The sequence below is a fragment of the Lipotes vexillifer genome, unplaced genomic scaffold, assembly GCF_000442215.2.
Source record: "Lipotes vexillifer unplaced genomic scaffold, Lipotes_vexillifer_v1.1 scaffold236, whole genome shotgun sequence".
Classification (NCBI taxonomy): domain Eukaryota; kingdom Metazoa; phylum Chordata; class Mammalia; order Artiodactyla; family Lipotidae; genus Lipotes; species Lipotes vexillifer.
Window position 1 is genome coordinate 2,280,864 of NW_006773295.1, and position 19,370 is coordinate 2,300,233.

At 42.0% G+C, this 19,370-nt stretch overlaps 1 protein-coding gene across 3 annotated transcripts in view; it reads left to right on the forward strand.

Moving 5' to 3' along the window:
- SART3 (spliceosome associated factor 3, U4/U6 recycling protein) overlaps positions 1-19,370 on the forward strand; it is a 33,208-nt gene that overhangs the window by 5,082 nt on the left and 8,756 nt on the right. Inside the window, exons 2-12 of one of the 3 annotated variants that reach the window (XM_007448241.1) lie at positions 3,311-3,437; positions 4,898-5,002; positions 6,966-7,150; positions 8,344-8,395; positions 9,897-10,021; positions 14,337-14,492; positions 15,189-15,327; positions 15,812-15,919; positions 16,600-16,677; positions 16,796-16,854; positions 17,811-17,920. In XM_007448241.1, coding sequence (XP_007448303.1) covers positions 3,311-3,437; positions 4,898-5,002; positions 6,966-7,150; positions 8,344-8,395; positions 9,897-10,021; positions 14,337-14,492; positions 15,189-15,327; positions 15,812-15,919; positions 16,600-16,677; positions 16,796-16,854; positions 17,811-17,920 — 1,244 coding nt within the window. Of the gene's footprint in view, positions 1-3,310; positions 3,438-4,897; positions 5,003-6,965; positions 7,151-8,289; positions 8,396-9,896; positions 10,022-14,336; positions 14,493-15,188; positions 15,328-15,811; positions 15,920-16,599; positions 16,678-16,795; positions 16,855-17,810; positions 17,921-19,370 lie in introns of all 3 variants that reach the window. The other 2 variants (XM_007448240.1, XM_007448242.1) reach the window with 2 other exon arrangements.

Sequence of the window (19,370 nt, forward strand, 5' to 3'; positions counted from 1 at the left end):
AGCACACAAATTGGCTCTGTCACCTCAGGATCCCTCCTGCTGCCCTGATAGAGCCACAGTTCCTGACCTCTATCTAGCACCCACTAATCTGATCTCCATTTCTACAATTTTATCATTTCAATAATGTTATATAAATGGAATCATATAGTATGTAACCTTTGGGGATGACCTTTTTTCACTCAGCATAATTCAAGATTCATCTGAGTTGTGTGTTTATTTGTTCCTTTTTATGGCTGAGAAGTATTCCGTGGCGTGCGTGTTCCATGGTTTGTTTACCCATTCACCCATTGAAGGACTTCTGGGTTCTTTCCAGATTTAGCTGTTAGGAATACAGCTGTTATGCACATTCCTGTACAGATGTTTGTGTGAACATAGGTTTTATTTCTCTGGAAAAACACCCAAGGGTGCAGTTGCTGGGTGATATGGTACTTGTATGTTGAATTCTATGGGAAACTGCTGAAAACAGTTTCCTGAGTTGCTATACCCATTTTATATTCTCATCAGCAATGTATCAGTGATCCAGTTTTTTTGCATGTTCTCTGGCATTTGTTGGTGTCACTGTTTTTCCTTTTGGCTGTTCTCATAGGTGTGTAAGGATAGTTCATTGTGGTGTTAGTTTGTATTTCCCTGACCGTTATTCCTGTGCACTCACTTGCCATCTGTGTCCTCCGGATATACTGGGTTGGCCAAAAAGTTCATTCGAGTTTTTCTGTAACATCTTACGGAAAAACCCAGAAGACCTTTTTGGCCAATCCAGTACATGTTGGTTCATGTCTTTTGCCTACTTTTTATTTTGTTTGGATTGTTTGTTTCTTACTGTTGAGTTTGGAGTTATATCTTTTAGATATTATTAGTCCTTTGCCAGATATGTGGTTTGTAAATTTTTTTTTCCAGTCGGTAGCTTGTCTTTGCATCCTCTTAACAGAGTCTTTTACAGAGCAAAAAGTTTTAATTTTGATGAAGTCCTAACTTTCGGAGTGTTTTTTATCGTGAATGGTTGTTGGATTTTGTCAAATGCATTTTCTGTTATCAATTGATACCATGATTTTTGTTCCTTAGCTTGATATATAGTGGACTACAGTGATTGCTTTTCAAAGATTGAGCTAGCCTTGCATACCTGGAATAACTCCCACTTAGTCATGGTGTATAATTCTTTTTGTACATTGAATTTAGTTTTGTAAGTTTTCCTGTCCACTCTATGCTAGCTGCAGTCCACTTATTTTTATTTGCTGTGTTTGCATTTTCATTCAGTTCTGTGTATTTTAAATTTTCTTTGAGATTTCCTCTTTGACCCATAGATTATTTAGAAGCGTATTGCTTAATTTTCAAGCATTTAGAGATATTCCTACAGTAATTGATTGTTATTATCAGAAAACATACTCTGTATGATTTAAGTTTTTAAAAATTTGTTGAGGTTTGTTTTATGGCCCAGGATGTGGTCTCAGTGAATGTTCCTTGGGCACTTGAGAAAAATGTGTTACTCTGTTATTGTTGGGTAGAGTGTTCTATATATAGCAATTAGATCGTGTTGGTTAATGGTGTTGTTGAGTTCTTTTATATTCTTGCTGATTATCTGGTAATTCTTTTAGTTGCTGAAGTGGGGGATGTTGAAATCCCCAATATAATTGTGGATGTGTCTGTTTCTTCTTTTAGCTCTGTCAGTTTTTGCTTCATCTATTTTGAGGTTCTTTTGTTTGGTGCATGCACTTTTAGGATTGTTTTGTCTTCCAGGTGGGCTGATGCTTTTATCATGATGTAATGTCCCATTTTATCTCTGATAATTTTCTTTGCTCTAAAGTCTACTTGCTGTGATACTAGTATAGTTACTTTTTGCTTCTTTTTGTTTAATATTTGCATGCTATATCTTTCCCCATTCTTTTACTTTGAACCTACCTACATCCTTGAATTTGAAGTGAGTTTCTTGTAATCAGCATAGAGGTGAGTTGTGTTTTTATCCACTCTGCCATTGTCTGTCTTTTAATTAGTATGTTTAGATCATATACTTTGAAGGTAATTATTGATAAGTTAGGTCTAAAGCCTGACATTTTACTATTTTCTGTTTGTTTCCTGTGTTGCTTGTTCTCCTGTTTCTCTTTTCTTGCCTTCGTATGGGTTATTTGAACATTCTTTAGTATTCCAGCTTGATTTATTTATAGTGATTTTTAGAGTATTGCTTTATGTAGTTTCTCAGTGGTTGCTTTGGGTATTTCAGTATATTTGACTTACATGGTATCTATGTTTTATCCCTGAGTGAAGTGTGGAAATCTTCCTGTTTAGGTCCCTTTACCATTCCTCCTTTGAAATGTCATTGTTTTGGGTATCAGATAGCCTGAAAATTTTTATTTCCATTATCATACGATTTAGAAGACTCGTGAAGAGAAGGATCATCTATTGTATTTAGCCATATTTCTGCTCTTTCTTCCTTCCTGATGCTCCAAGATTTCTCTTATCATTTGCATTCTGTTTGAAGAAATTCCTTTAGTTATTCTTTAAGAGTAAGTCTGCTAGTGACAAGTTCTTTTAGTTTTCCTTTGCCTCAGATGTACGGTAGCTTTGGAAGCAATTATCTTAATTTATTACCTTTTAACTTGAAATATAAAGATAAACCTTTTTGTACCTATCACTCAGCTTCATCAGTCTGTTGCCATTCTTGTTTCTCCCGATAGGGATTTTCATTTGTTTGCTTGTTTAGTAAAATAAAAGAGCTGTTACTGATGTACCTGGCACGTGCTACAGCGTGATACTAAATTACCTTTCAGTGGGATAACAAGGGTAGGAGGGAGGCTCAAGAGGGAGGGGATATGGGCACATGTGTATGCGTATGGCTGATTCACTTTGGTGTACAACAGAAACTAACACAGTATTGTGAAGCAATTATACTCCAATAAAGCTCTATTAAAAAACAAACAAACCTCACAAGAACCTTACGAGCTAGAACCTAGTGGTGTATCCCATTTTACAGATGAGGGAATGGAGGCTTAGAAAAGTTAATAACTTGCCTCAGGTCATACATTGTGTTTATTTTTTTGCTTCATTAGAATGTTTTCTGTATTTCAGAGAGAACCCACGTGTGTTCTGACAGGAATTGTAACATATTTGAGAGAGTGTTAAGTTTATTATAAAAAGCTCTTTCTTGTGGATTTTTCTCCCTCTTCCTGAGGGTAAACGTTGCCTTGCTCTTTTCGTGGCTCTCCCACATTGCACATATTTTGTGCTTGTGGCAGACATGTATTGTCACCGATGGTGAAAAAAGCCGAGTTATTTTGATGATGGCATTCTAAATTTCAACTTCTGTTCCTTTTTCTTCTAGCTGTCTATCAACGTCTATGACTACAACTGCCACGTGGACCTGATCCGGCTGCTTCGGTTGGAAGGAGAGCTTACCAAAGTGAGGATGGCCCGCCAGAAGATGAGCGAGATCTTTCCTTTGACCGAAGGTAAGGCTTCCACAGTTGGGCTGCTTTTATAAACACAAAGAATTGAAGAGTGTCCCCTTTTTTTCAGTGCTGAAAGTGGGACATGCTCCTTATAGAAAATTTGGAACATATAAGTATAGTGGAAAGAAGAAAACCCATCATCCAAAGTCAGCGATTTTTAGTTTATCCTCTTCTAGTTTTTGCTAAACATACTTGTGGTCATGCGATACTGACTCATGTTTTGAATCCTAATTTCTTTTTCCTAACTTTATGATAAAATATTTCTATGTAATTAAACTTTTCCCCCGTTCCCTTTCTGTTTCCTCTTTTAGTATTGGTGTATTTAATCCATTCTCAGAAATAGATAACTGTAAATGTATTATAACTAAACTTTCATAAATAATTTTTAATTTAAATGTTTGATACCTTATTTGTTCCACAGTAGTTGGGCATTTAGGTTATTTCTGCTTATTTGAAACATAATTACACTGAGCATCTTTGTAGTTAAATCGCCATGAATATACATAATTGATCTTTTAGGGACAAGTTGGAAAACACAGGTCCTAGATCCAGTTCTGTCCCCTTCTCCCTCCCACAAAGCATAACTGCAGAGCATAGAAGCTGAAATCAGATTGCCTGGCTATATGTCTTTCTAGCTGTGTGACCTTAAACAAATTATATAAACATTCTAAGACTCAGTTTTGGAATTCCCTGGTGGTGCAGTGATTAGGAGTCCGCCTGCCAGTGCAGGGGATGCAGGTTTGAGCCCTGGTCCGGGAGGATCCCACATGCCACAAAGCAACTAAGCCTGTGCGCCACAGCTGCTGAGCCGGCGCTCTAGAGCCCGCGAGCCACAGCTACTGAAGCCTGCGTGCCTAGAGCCTGTGCTCCGCAAGGGGAGAGGCCACCACAGTGAAGGGCCTGCGCGCTGTGGCAAAGCGTGGCCCCTGCTCGCCACCACCAGAGAGGGCCTGCGCTCAGCAACGAAGACCCAGTGCAGCCAAAAATAAATAAATGAATAAACAAATTTATTAAGACTCAGTTTTCCCAGCAGTAAAATGGGGACGACAGTAGTTTCTGCCTTGTACATTGATTGGAAGAGGCATCCTGTGCACAACATTTATTAACACATGCTTGGCATGTTGTAAATGCTTAGATAGATGCCATTGTTATTAATGTCCCCGTCACCTACCTCATAGGTTTTTGACAAAGATTGAATGAGAAAATATATCAGTGCTTTGCAAAATATAAAATGCCCAGCCACTCTAGGGATATTATGACTTTAGTGATTGATCTTCTTTGGAAGCATAAGCCTTCTGTGTGCTTGGTGCAGGTTTTAAGAATTGAATTTCTGTGAACTGGGCCAGGTTGTATAAGGTGGATGAAACGTTCTCGTGCTGATGCCTCACGGTGCAGTCCCTGCTTTCAGCCCACCCTTTGGTGCTGGGGGCGGTAAGGCAGGGGATCCTGGTGTCTTGCAGAGCTCTGGCTGGAGTGGCTGCATGACGAGATCAGCATGGCCCTGGACGGCCTGGACAGAGAGCACGTGTATGACCTCTTCGAGAAAGCGGTGAAAGATTACATCTGTAAGTCCCCTGCGGGCTCTTCTGAGGGTGTCAGGTGGGCTCATCTAGCATCACTCTCTGCTGCCGTGGATTGTAGTGTGAGATGCTGCTACCCAGGAAAGAGCATTCGTCCAGCGATTGGAAAGATTGGAGTTCATTTATTATTATCATTGTTTGTGGTTTTCAATTGAGGCTTTAGGTTTTAAAATACAAGTAGAAGAAATATTTGAAGGAAGGAGGTGAATATACTCACCCCCACCATTTATCTGGCAGGGAGAACTTACCTGGTATTTCCAGGACTAAAGGTTACCTTTATCACATTGATTGGATTTTTAGAAGCTTTGGACAGAAGGCTTTTTTTTTTTTTTCCAGTACTAAAAAACTTAAACTCTTAATTCTGACATTTTTATAGATTTATAGAAAATTGCAAAGATAGTACAGAGAAGTCCTGTGTACTTGCTTGATCCAGTTTCCCCCAATATCTTATGACTAGTACAAACTCAACACCGGGAAATGGACCTTGGTACAATGTGTGTGTATATAGTTCTGTGATACTTTATCCCACCACTGCATCGAGACGCAGAATCTTCCATTACCATGGAGATCCCTTGTCTGCTGGTCTTGACATTTTACCAGTGAAAGTGAAGTGTGGACGCCTTCCCGCCCTTAAAATCCCGTTTGATGGAGGCTTCCCTGGTGGCGCAGTGGTTGAGAGTCCGCCTACCGATGCAGGGGACACGGGTTCGTGCCCCGGTCCGGGAGGATCCCACATGCCGTGGAGCGGCTGGGCCCGTGAGCCATGGCCGCTGAGCCTGCATGTCCGGAGCCTGTGCTCCGCAATGGGAGAGGCCACAGCAGCGAGAGGCCCGCGTACCGCAAAAAAAAAAAAAAAAAAAAAAAATTCCCGTTTGATGGTATAAGTCTCTAAATATTTTTTCTACATACATCGAGGACTATATCACACAATGCTATGGACAGGGTGTTCTTAAAAATTATTTTTAAATGTTTCCCATTTTTAATTAAATATCCTTTTTTCCTATCTGATTTTCCTCACTCCCTCTGTGGGCATTTCCCCTAGTGAGAAGCATAGACCCTCTGTAAACTAGACTAACCCTCACTAAGGGCTTCAGCTCCAAGAGCTAGTTCATTTCCATTTTCATTTTGCAGCCCATATGGCAGCTCTGTACTGGTGAGCAAAAACAGAGTAGCTCACAAACCTTAGCTAAGTTCTTGGAAATGACTTATTTCATTGAAAAAGCAAGCCTAAGGAAAACATACAGTAATTCTCATGTTGGTTTTATCCTTTTAGTATTTTTATTTTACAAGGTTAGTGTATCAGCATCAAAAATTATTTTCAGATCTCTGAAAAGTGACTTGATATGCACAATATGTACAGTAAGAATCGATGCATTCATAAAGAGTTTAATTCATTGGTGTTAATGCTGCAGGAGTGAGTATATAGAAAGTTTAAAAAGTGAAAGAAACAAGGTAACCAGGTCTTTTTTGTTGTGTTTTAGAGATTTAAATCTCTAGTAACAGGATTGGTGCTTTTAATTTTGTTTTTCACTTTGATCAGAAGGCTTAAAAATGAATCAAGATTTAAAAGTTGAAAAATTCTAGGCTTTGCAGTCTTTCTGAAAAGTCACTCAGATTTGTAACTATTTTCATTTAAATCTTTACTGGATTTCTTCAATTTTAACAAATGAGCTCTATAATCAGTCGTATTACATATTACCACTTGGCATGTACTGTTTATGGAGTCAGATCTCAATGGTTATACCTAGTAGGGCCATTAAGGTAGCCTTTCTTTTCAGGCTGCAGTGTTGGTACAGGGAACCTGGGATACTTGTTGGTGATGCTCTTCCCTTTCTCCATGAATGAGTACTTCTTTGGTGGGCTCATTTCTTCTGTTGTTCATCAGAACAAAAGTTTTGATGTTTGGGTATTTCATATCCTGAACTAATAGAACACTTCTCATTTTTAGGTCCTAACATTTGGCTAGAGTACGGCCAGTACTCAGTCGGCGGGATTGGTCAGAAAGGTGGCCTTGAGAAAGTCCGCTCTGTGTTTGAAAGGGCCCTCTCGTCCGTCGGGTTACACATGACCAAGGGACTCGCCATCTGGGAGGCTTATCGGGAGTTCGAAAGTGCCGTCGTGGAAGCTGCCCGGGTGAGTGACCAGTGCTTGCCTTGGCCACCCAGGGCTGTCCTTGTAAGTGGTCTTGGAGAAACATAGTTAACAAAATGGTCTTCGCCCGTCAATTAGTTGGTGGGCAGTAAATAAAATCACGAGTCTTTGTGGAGTAGCAAGAATGTCTTCTTTGACTAAAAAACAGATGACCCTACAAGTTTTTCCTGATATTTAAACATACTACTATTTTAGTTACTGGTTTCAGGTGAGAGTACAAGGATAACGAAGTCATTCCAAAAATAAGATTTTATATGTGTGTGTGTATACATATGTCTGTGTACATATATATGTATATATATGTCATGTCTCATAGTAACTAAGAGATTTGATCCCATCATAATTGTGTTTTTTAGACTAGACTATGATTTATAGAATTTTACAGTCCCCTCCCTAGTGTCTCTTTTCTAGTCTGTGTGTGACCACGAAGTTGTTGTTGGTACACCGTGGAGCCCTCTCCTTAAGTTAGATCACTGTGGTTAAAGTAGCCCAGTCTGTCTTGATTGTGTCCCTGTTGAGAAATGTGCGGTGGTGCTCTCCCCCTACCCGGACTAAGGCGTTGGGACTGAGCCTCTGGCTGACACGTGCGGCTGTCTCGAGTGTCAGGAGTGTCAGTCGTGACCCCACATCGAGTCTGCTCCCACGCTCCCCTCGGTGTTCATGCACTTTCCGACCACTGTACTTGTACTCTTGCCCTCCCTTCATCTGGGAGTCTGTTTTCCTCTCTTGCCAGCTCCAGAGAGCCTGTAGGAGCATCCGCGGTGCCAGCTCCTCCAGGAGCCTTTCCTTGATTCCTTCCCTTCATAATGACAAACTCAGCCTGAAAACCAGCTTGAAGCAAGCCGCCATCCTCTGATACTTGTGATGCTTCGCTTTTGTGATGCTTATGCTGTATCTTGTTGTAGTCATTTGGGTACATTTCTTAGATTCCTTCTCGCTCTCCCCTCATAAACACTTGCTAGGGAGAACATTCATTTTTGAGCCTTGTGCAGCATTTGGCACAATACCTCGTGTATGAGAGGTCCTATGAATTTTTTTAGTGTGAGCTAAAGATGTGCTGAAATATTTTTTGAAGTAGGAAGAACCAGAGTTTGTCATTTACTACAAATTTGCTTCTTTAGCCCATAGCTGGCTTCCTTTCCCCTTTTGACCGGGAACAAACCTTTGATTCACAGCTGGAGAAAGTCCACAGTCTCTTCCGGCGACAGTTGGCGATCCCACTCTACGGTAAGAGAAAGTGACCCATCCACAGCCAGTCCTTCGTCGTTCTTAGAATGCTTTGGAGCAGGTCACATGATTAGGCCTTTCCCAGCATCTCGTGAGGCGAACGTGGCTGGTGTTTGTATTCTCATTGGACAGTATCACTGTGGACAGGGCCCTGGGGAAAAGCATATCTTGAATTGTTCATGCTCAAGTGGGTTGTGAGGGGCAGGGGCAGGACTAGAAGTAGACTTCCTGACCCCTAGTTTCCTGTGTTAAGACATTGTCAGGGAGGCAGAGAGAGGATCTCTGAAAGGAATAGGGAAACTGACTCCCTGTGTTTTCTGGGGGAACTTTATTGAGTAAGAGCTCCATTATGAGCGTTTTCTCTTCAGAAGTAACCGCCATAACAGCGTGGGGCTTATACGTGGGCTAATATCCTCCTCCTGTGGAGGTGAGCTGGTAGTCCAGGAGCGCAGTCGACTGGAAGTGTCCTATCTGAATTTCTTGGGACTTGGGAAGGAGTCTCCTTTTGTGTGAACATATTTTGGCAAGCCAAGCCTTTGAGCTTGGACATGAGCAGCGCTGGGAGGACTTCCGAGCACGGGAAGAATTGGGTGCTGCCATCTTGTTTGTTCCCCAGGTGTGGTGACGCATTGCACACCCTCAGAACCTCTGGCCAACTTTTTTTTTTTTGCGGTACGCGGGCCTCTCACTGCTGTGGCCTCTCCCGTTGCGGAGCACAGGCTCCGGACGAGCAGGCTCAGCAGCCATGGCTCACGGGCCCAGCTGCTCCGCGGCATGTGGGATCTTCCCGGACCGGGGCACAAACCCGTGTCCCCTGCATCGGCAGGCGGACTCTCAACCACTGCGCCACCAGGGAAGCCCCCTCTGGCCAACTTTACTTGAGCCCAGGTGTTATTTCTTTTTACTTCCTGGTTTATTTGGATTGGATTTGACAAATCATGAAGTGGCTGTCCAGTCGAATCCTTGGGTGACAAGCAGAAAAGGCTAGAGCTGAGCTGGCTTCTATGTTTCATCTCACATACCAGTGTGAGGCAGTACAGCTTGGTGAGCAGAGCATGAACTTGAGTCAGACTGCCTGGGTTCAAAGCCTTGTTCTCCTGTTAACTGTGGCCAGTTGATGTAACCCTCTGCTTATGTTTCCTGAACTGCAAAGTGAGAATCATGGTAGAACCTTCCTTGTAGAGTGGTGAAGATCGAATGAGGTAATGGATGTGAAGTGTTAGAACATAGGGAGCAGTAGGTAAGTGTGGTTAGAGCATTGCTATTAGTTTCATTTACTCTGATTGATTAACTAGGTGGTAGGGCTGCCTAGGATGGTGCTTTGAGACAGAGTCTAAGACCAAGTCAGGGCTCAGCAGAAGAGCTCAGGATTCCATCAGTAAGAGCCCTGTGGCCACAGATGTGGGAGGGGCCAGTGGCACCTGAGTCTCAGGGTTTACTCTGTGTTTGAGTTGATAAAACCCAATGGCAAGACCCATGGGCTGAATCCATCTCTCAATAGATATGGAGGCAACGTTTGCAGAGTATGAAGAATGGTCAGAAGACCCCATACCAGAGTCAGTAATTCAGAACTATAACAAAGCACTACAGCAGTTGGAGAAATATAAACCCTATGAAGAAACACTGGTAAGTGTTGGTCTCTTTTACAGTAAACGTCTCTCTACAAACTTTTCCCTAATTGATAGTTGGCAAGTAAAACAGTATCTTTAACATTTGTTTTATTGTGAAATATACTATAGAGTGTATAAATTTGTACATTCAGTTTACATCCTAATAATAAAGTGAACATCCATGTACCCACCACCCAGGTTAAGAAATAGAGCATTGCCAGTACCTTAGAAGTCTCCTATGTGCCCCTCTCCGATTGCCTCCTCTTCCCTCTCCCGAGAGGTAATCACTTTCCTGACTTTTGTGATAATCATTCCCTTGCTTTTCTTTATAGTTTTACAACCTATGAACATATCCTTAATTAATATATGGTTTAATATTGCTTGTTTTTGAACTTTCATATAATGGAATCGTGCTGTATATTTTCTTTCAACATGTTTTTTGGGTTTTACTCATGTTGATAAGTATAGTTTTAGTCCATTTGTTTTCACTGCTGTAAAGTTGTCTGTATGTGAACTATTTATTTATCTGTGTTCTTAGGTGGTTGGGTTGTTTCCAGTGTTTTGCTAGGAGGAGTAGTGCTGCTCTGACCGTTCTTGGACATATCTCTTGGCACACATGAAAAAGAGTTTCATTCCATTACGTCAGAATGGAATTGCTGGGTCCTAGGGTGATGCTGAACTGTTTTCCAGGCTATCAGTTGCTACTCCTGCCTGTAGTATCTGAGAGTTCTCATTGCTCTGCCAACCTGGGGTATTGACATACTTAAATTTTAGGCAATCTCATGGATCTGAAATTATAGTTTTAATTTGCACTTCCCTCATAACTAATGATGTTGAGCATCTTTTCACAATTCACAATTCAGATTTCCTTAAAAAAGTTTTTTTTTGAAGTACCTGTTAAAGTCTTCGGCTCATTTATCTTTTGGTTTTGTCTTTTTTCTAATTGATTTGTAGGAGTCCTGGGTCTTAATCCATACTTTTGGTTGTATGTATTACAGTTTTTCCTCCCAAGTTTGCGACTTGTCTTTTCCTTTTTTTTTTTTTTTTTTTTTTTTTTTTTTGTGGTACGCGGGCCTCTCACTGTTGTGGCCTCTTCCGCTGAGGAGCACAGGCTCCGGACGCGCAGGCTCAGCGGCCATGGCTTACTGGCCCAGCCGCTCCGCGGCATGTGGGATCTTCCCAGACCGGGGCACGAACCCGTGTCCCCTGCATTGGCAGGCGGACTCTCAACCACTGCGCCACCAGGGAAGCCCTGGAGACCAATTCTTAATTTTAATCTAATTGGATTTGTCATTCTTTCCCTTAGGGTTTGTGCTTAATAAATCCCTCCATACTCCGAGGTCACTAATATACTTAGTTGTGTTTTTCTTCTGAAAGTTTATAGTTTTGTCGTTCATCTTTAGGTTTTCTTCTGGAATGGATCTTCGGGTATGGTCTGAGGCAGGGTCCAGTTTCGTTTTTCCATATGGAGAAACAATTGTTCCAGTGCGGACTTTGATAATTCCATCCACCCTCACTCATATGCTGCCCCACGTCTGTCATGGATTAGCTTTCCATTTCTGTGTGGGTCTGTTTCTGGGCTCTCTGTTCTGCCCCACTGGTTTATATTACACTGCCATAATGACAATAGTTTTATAATTAAGTTTCGATCTCTGGTAGCATGAGTCCCATCCGTGTTGTTCTCCTTCAAGAGGGTCCTGGCGTTCTTTAGCTCTTAGTACTTCCATTAAATAGAGAACCAGCTTTTCAAGTTCTACTAAGAAAAAAAATTGATTTTCTTTTTTTTTTCCTACACTGCACCACATGCAGGATCTTAGTTCCCTGACCAGGGATTGAACCCGGGCCCTTGGCAGTGAGAGCATGGAGTTCTAACCACTGGACCGCCAGGGAATTCCCTTGAATTTTTGATTGGAATTGCATTGAATCTGTAGATCAATTTGGGGAAGAATTTATATCTCTTAAATATTGAATCTTCCAATCTGTGAACATGGTATAGACCTCTGCTATTTAAGTCTTGTCTATAAAGTTTTATAAATATATCCAGTGCCTTGAACACATTTTTAGATGTATTTCTAAGTGTTTTTTTGATGCTATTATAAATGGTATCTTTTTAAAGATTCTCTTTTCTAGTTGTTTGTTCCTGGTATATAAAATGCAATTATTTTAGTATTAATTTTTAAATCAAACTTGCTCAATCCTTATTAATAATTTATAGATTGGGGGAGATTTTATGTGTTGACAATACACACACAATATTATTTGTAAATGGCATTTATTCCCCTTTCTTGGTCTTAGAATACTTGTAACTTCATTTACCACCCCTCAGACTTACGCTTTGTTTTCTTGTATTTCTTGTCTTTTAGTTGACCCACAAGGCATCTTATTAATGCTGCATTTTGCAGTTCCAGTTTGTTTACATTTACTGCATGCATTTCCCATTTTCTTTGCTCTTTCTTCTCACGTCGTAGATCTTTCACCTGCAATCACTTTTCTTTTGCTTAAAGTCTGCCCTTTAGCATCTCCTGCACTGGATATTTGCTTGTAACAGATTTTCTCAGTTTTTGTTTGTTTTAAAAGGTCCTTACTTTGCTCTCCTTGAGAGTTAATTTCTCAGGATATAGAATTCTAGGCTGACAGTTCTCTTCTCTCGGCAGTTAAATATATCTTTTTGTCTTCCGGCTTCTGTTGTGCTGCTAAGTCAGCTGTCTAACTCTTGCTTCTTGGAAGGAAATCCTTGTTTGTTCTGTGGCCAATTTTAAGATCTCATTGGTTTGGTTTGATGTCTGGCAATTTCATTGCAGTAGGTCCAGATGTGGATTTTTTTTGTATTTATCCTGCTTGAGGTTTGTTGGGCTTCTTGGCTCTGATTTTGGTATCTTTCACGGCCTGGTGAGTGAGAACACAGGCTCTGAGAGATGGGCTGCCTTAAGTTTGAATTGTATCTCTGGGCTAGTACTTAGCCTCCTTGTGACTCAGTTGCCTCGAATGTAAGATGGGTATAGAAATGATAGCTGCTTCCTACGATTGTTGTAAAGATCAAATTCTTTAAATTTATTTATTTATTTATTTTATTTTTGGCTGTGTTGGGTCTTTGTTGCTGCACACGGCCTTTCTCTAGTGGTGGTGAGCAGGGGCTACTCTTCCTTGCAGTACGTGGGCTTCTCATTGTGGTGGCTTCTCTTGGTGCGGAGCACGGGCTCTAGGTGTGCAGGCTTCAGTAGTTGTGGCTTGCGGGCTCTAGAGCACAGGCTCAGTAGTTGTGGTGCATGGGATTAGTTGCTCCACGGCATGTGGGATCTTCCCAGACCAGGGCTCGAACCCGTGTCCCCTGTATTGGCAGGCGGATTCTTAACCACTGCGCCACCAGGGAAGTCCCAAGATCAAATTCTTAATATTATCTCTTAAACTGGCGAAAGCTTAATCTTCCCTTAGCTTAACCTTCCCTTAGCTTAACCACCTTCACTTAGATTTTGTTTGCAGTATTTCTTGTTTCTTAGCTAGTTTGTTGTTGATTTGCAAGAAGCTTTTTTTTAATATTTAATCTAGTATTTTCAGTGGCACAGTGTGTCTGGGTAACTGATTTTGTCATTATTAGTAGAAACTGAGTCTCTCCAATATCATCTTTCTAAGTTCAGAGCATGCGTGCTCTCTCTCTGGTCTGCATGTGCTCCCTCTCCCTTTTTCACATGTAAATGATTGGTATTTAGTTGCATTTCACAAAGCTTCACTCATGAAATCCTCAGGCAGTTGAATTTTGTTTTGACTGCCAGCAGAGTGTGGCTGAGGAGAAAACAAGTTGAATAAGAGGATTTTGTTTAAAAAGAATTTTAATTGTATGCCTTTGGATCAGTAAACATTGAGCATAGCCTCCTCCATCTCCTGCATGTACCTGTACTCTGGGAGGAGCTGGTATTTGGAGTGACGAACCTGAAATAGCACAGGGCACCGGGTAACTCTGGTGTGGTTGCATTCACCCCACTCAGTAGGCCCAGAAAGTGATTATCTGTTTTGAAAGGATGGTTAGCAGTGGTCGTTGGCAAAGGTGTTTCTCTTTCATTCAGTTCCTGATTGATGGGAGATTTAAATTCCCTGTGGTTTGGGGATGGAGTTTAAAAAGGGTTTACGGAGCCTTTGTAACTATTGCCATGAAGAGGCACTTTGGATTCACTTTCAATTTATAGACCTGATAATGCAGAGGTTCTGAGAGAGGGGATTGGTGATTCTTATCTTGGTGTGGCCGTTCTCACCAAAATTTACTGTGGAGCTGTGTGTGCTTTCTGACAGTGTCACATAGCTCAATCCAATTTCGTTGCCATTCTCCTTTGCCCCAGTTGCAAGCCGAAGCACCCAGGCTGGCTGAATATCAAGCATACATCGATTTTGAGATGAAAATTGGAGACCCCGCCCGCATTCAGTTGATCTTTGAGCGTGCTTTGGTCGAGAACTGCCTTGTCCCAGACTTATGGATCCGTTACAGTCAGTACCTAGTAAGATAACCTACCTGTTCTAATCTCACTTTATTTTTTACCAATTTAGGTTCCATTTAAAGAAAATCAGAAAGAGTGCCAGTAGTTAGCTGCATGCTGCTCCTCTCTGCTTGACTCACTAAGGAAGTCTCCCGGTGTTTTAAGTTATTTTAAACTGATAACTGTAAAAAAAATTTTGCATAGCCTTATTATTGAGGACTTTATAACAGATTAATTTTTCTTTTAACTTCTTACCATGGAAAAATGTAAATACATAAATGTAGACAGATTAGTAAAATGAAACTGCAGTTAACCATCACCCAGCTTCAACACTTAACTAATGGCACTAGTCTAGTTTCATCTACAGTCTTACTAGGTTCCTTACCTATTTTCCTCCCTTCCATGTTATTTTGAAGCAAATCCAGAAATCACATTTTGATGGTAAATATTTCAGCGTGTATGTATAACAGATTTGAATCGGGATCTAAACAAGATTCATACATTAGGATTGGCTGATGTCTCTTAAAGCTCTTTGATCTGTAGGTTCCCCTCTCCACCTCTCTCCTCTTTTCCCACAAAACCCCTTGTGATTTTTTTGTTGAAGAAACCAGTCATATTAAGGAAGTGTCTTTTGTCGGTTGTGCTGGGAATGTCTCATGGATGGTGAAGTCTTAACAATAAAATTTTCTCTCCTGACCCTGGCATTCTTTATCATAGGATCGGCAGCTGAAAGTAAAGGATTTGGTTTTATCTGTACACAGTCGCGCTGTTAGAAACTGCCCGTGGACAGTTGCCCTGTGGAGTCGGTACCTCTTGGCCATGGAAAGACATGGAGTTGATCATCGAGTGATTTCGGGTGCGGATGTTTTTGTGGGAAGACTTCTAAGCTTTTTGTCCCGAGTCAGAAACATTGAGCTGTGACCAAAGTCATTAAATCAGTGTTGCCCAGGCGGTTACTTTGGGATACTGGGTATTAGTGACAAGAAGGGCTCTAAATGGGAGATACGAAGTAGTTGTATTTTTTGCCTTATTAGAACTTTTTAACGTCTTAATATTCATTGTGATTTTCCAGGGAGTCATGGTCTTTTCTCCAACTTACTTGACCTGGAGCACTTTAACGCAGGGCCCCTTGTGGGATGTGCCCTTTCTAGAACACAGTTTGTATACCACTGTAGTAGCCTTTCTTTTGAACATTTCTCTCTAGCTCATTTCACTTTTGTTGCATCCCATTATTACTATTTAAGCCATATGGAATTTTATAGTCAGTAGTAGTTTTTATAATCATCTTGATAACTTCTTTTTGAACTGGCAACAAATCCTGGCTTTTTCTTCGACTCCAGTGACCTTTGAGAAAGCTCTGAGTGCTGGCTTCATTCAGGCCACTGATTATGTGGAGATTTGGCAGGCGTACCTTGATTACCTGAGGAGAAGGGTCGATTTCAAACAAGGTATTGAAGTTTATGTGTTTCCTATCAGAACTGAGTTTTTCCTTAACATGTGTTTTGGTAGGATGTCCCAGTTGCCCAAACATCTCATGGTGGGGCAAGTGATATTGGTAACTTTTTTTTTCTCAGAAATTTTAGCTGTTTGTAACGAATCATGCCGTTTATTGTAAAGGGAGAGAGTAATGGTCCTGACGGTTTACACTGGCTCCTGCCAACGTCTTCAGTCTCATTTCTCCATTCTCTCCCTTCTGTGTGTCCTAAATAGTTATTTACATGGGACTGCTGTGTTCCTTTTAAATCACTGAACCTCCATGGGATCCCCTGCCTTCCTCTCTCCTCCTTCAAAAAACAAACAAAAAAGAGCGACCAGAACCACACGCCCCCACCCCTAATTGGTGCTTGCTTCCTCATGCAGGGGGCTTTTAGCCATTCTGCCGGCTCGGGGATACCCCCTCTGCTGTGGTCCCACACATGGCGCCCTTGTCACCTTTGTCCTCATGCTGTCTGTGATGTGCTGTCTTCCTGTATCTGCCTCCCCGCACTGTGTGATGAGGTCAGGGACTGGCAGTTTTATTTCCGTGTCCCCAGCATGATGCCAGGGAGCTTCAGTGTAGGATTGAAAAGAACAAACAAGACGTGGCATGTGGCTTCCTCGAGCCGAACCTCTCTGCACTTTCTCACAGACTCCAGTAAAGAGCTGGAGGAGCTGCGGTCTGCGTTCGCCCGCGCCTTGGAGTACCTGAAGCAGGAGGTGGAGGAGCGTAAGTGGGCCTCACGCCGCGGCCGCTCGTGCTGCCTCTTCTGCTCCGTGTACCTTTTTAGTCAGAGGCGCTTTGCCTCTCAGTTACTTTCTGATTTCGTCTGCTTCTGTTCTTCAAGGTTTCAGTGAGAGTGGAGATCCAAGCTGCCTGATCATGCAGAACTGGGCTCGGATTGAGGTAAATGTTTTTGACACATTGTCAGTTTCATCCCCCTTTGAGGGACCTTTGTCCGATAGTGTGACCGAAGCTGAGTCGGGATCCCAGGTGACGGTCTAGGCCCTGTAAGGAGTCTTGTTTATTTCCTTGCTCGACACACATTCGTTTCTATCTTAGGGAGAATCCTAGCTCCCAGCTCAGAGTTGCGCAGCAGCTGTCTGAATGCCAGGCACTCACTTGTGTGTTACTTCTTCCCTTCCCGCGCTGTGCCCCATTGATGAGCACGTTCCCAGCATGAGCCGCTTGCCAGGCCTTCACTGTGTGCCGGGGGATGAGATAAACCCTGTCCCTGTGCTAGTAAGGCTTTAATCTAGTGTGGAAGACAGACAATTTCACAAATAATCAGAGGATATAATGAGTTGAATGTTATTGCTGAACCAAGGACCCCAAGGTGAGTAAGACGTGAACCCTGCGCATAATCAGCTCGTAGGACTGTAAAATTCTAACGTTTTGTCCTCTGGGGGAGAGTCAGGTATCAGGTAGTTGGTGGATGGGATGGTTGTGTTGAGACCACGTTAACGATGCAGCAACTGCGGCTCAGAAGTTAAGAGCCGGCATCTGCTCCTCGATCCATCTTTCCTTCTCTGCCTTGCCCTTCAAATAAAACACTTACAGTTAAGCTTGTTAAAAATAAAAAAACGCCTGGCCAGTACTGTCGTGAGTGCCTGTGGGCTCCCAAGTGTGGTTCTCATGGTGCACATGGGCAGACAGCCTGAGGCTTGTCGCTGCAAAAAGGCTGACATGCTTGGGCCGGGCTGTTATTGTGGGGCGTGGCCCGGGAATGTCCAGGAAGTTAAGTAACGCTGATAGTTTTGGGGTGGGAGGTTTTTAGCCATGTGCGTCTGAAGTGTTTTGTAACGAGTGTCACCATCGTAAGGTCTGAGTCCTCTCCTAACTCAGTCTGCTAATGTGTGCAGGCTCGACTGTGCAATAACATGCAGAAAGCCCGGGAGCTCTGGGACAGCATCATGACCAAAGGGAACGCCAAGTATGCCAACATGTGGCTTGAGTATTACAACCTGGAAAGGTAACCGGCCGGGGTTGGGGGTGGTGCTTGTCAGGTGTGACCCGCACGCCCCCTGCCTCTGCAGCCTGGGCCTGCTCCTTGCAGTACACTGCTTCTTTTTACCGTACTGTCTCTCCTCGGTGGCGGGGGTTTATGGGGCAGGGCTATAGAGAACCAAAGATAATATTCTGTGCCTGGGCTCTTAGAGCCATGCATTAGTTTTTTTTGTTTTTTTTTTAACATCTTTATTGGAGTATAATTTATTACTTTCAATTTATTTTGGTTTGTTTTGATTTTTGGACATGAATGTTTTATTTGACTTTCGGGGGAGCTGTTTATTTTTTGTATTTGCTTTGTCTATAAAAGTAGGAAATACTAAAAAGCAGAGAGGAAAAAACCCAAGTTTTTTACAGTGACAGGCCCACATACAACCACCATTAGTTAATGGTTTGGGTATATTCTTTGAGACTTTCCTATGCTTAAATTTTTAAGAAATGATGATGCAGTTATAGTATACATTTTCTAAACCTCTAAAATTATTTTAAATAATGTTTTTAACATGGAGAAGGTATAAAGAATATGACCAGCTTTTAAATTCAGTATATCTTGGACATTGCATGTCTATAAATACATCTTCTTTCTGTTCTGAACATTTTGTTTTTTTACCCCTGATTTAAAAAATAGTATGTGCTCAAGTTAAAATTGAACATTTAAAAAAATGTGAGATAGGGCTTCCCTGGTGGCTCAGTGGTTGAGAGTCCGCCTGCCGATGCAGGGGACACGGGTTCGTGCCCCGGTCCGGGAGGATCCCACATGCCGCAGAGCGGCTGGCCCCGTGAGCCGTGGCCACTGAGCCTGCGCGTCCGGAGCGTATGCTCCGCAGCGGGAGAGGCCACAGCAGTGAGAGGCCCGCGTACCGCAAAAAAAAAAAATAAATAAAATAATTTAAAAATGTGAGATAGAAAGTGAAAGTCTTAAAATCCTTCCCCAGAGAAGATCACTGTTAAAACTTCGTGAATATTCCCGTAGATCAGCGGTTCTCAAATGTTTTGGTCTCAGGACCCCCTTTACACTCTTAAAATTTGAGGACCCCCTCAAAAGCTTTTGTTTATGTGAGGTATATTTATTAATGTTTACCATGTTAGAAAATAAAACCGAGCAATTAAAAAATATTTTTATTCATTTAAAATTCACAATAAATTCATTACATTTAACAGTTTTATGAGAAAGGACTGCTTTCCAAACTCCAAAATAATGCAGTGAGAACGTGGGCTGATTTTATACTTTTGTAAATATCTTTAGTCTGGCTCAGTAGCAGACAGCTCGATTCTCACGTCTGCTTCTGCGTCCCCTCTGTTGTGACGTTCTCATTGAACGTCATTGAAGGAAATTTGGCCTCACACAAATAAGAGGTTAGGAAAGAGAAGGGGGTGTTTTTCAGATAATCGCAGATACTCTTCTTTCACACTAC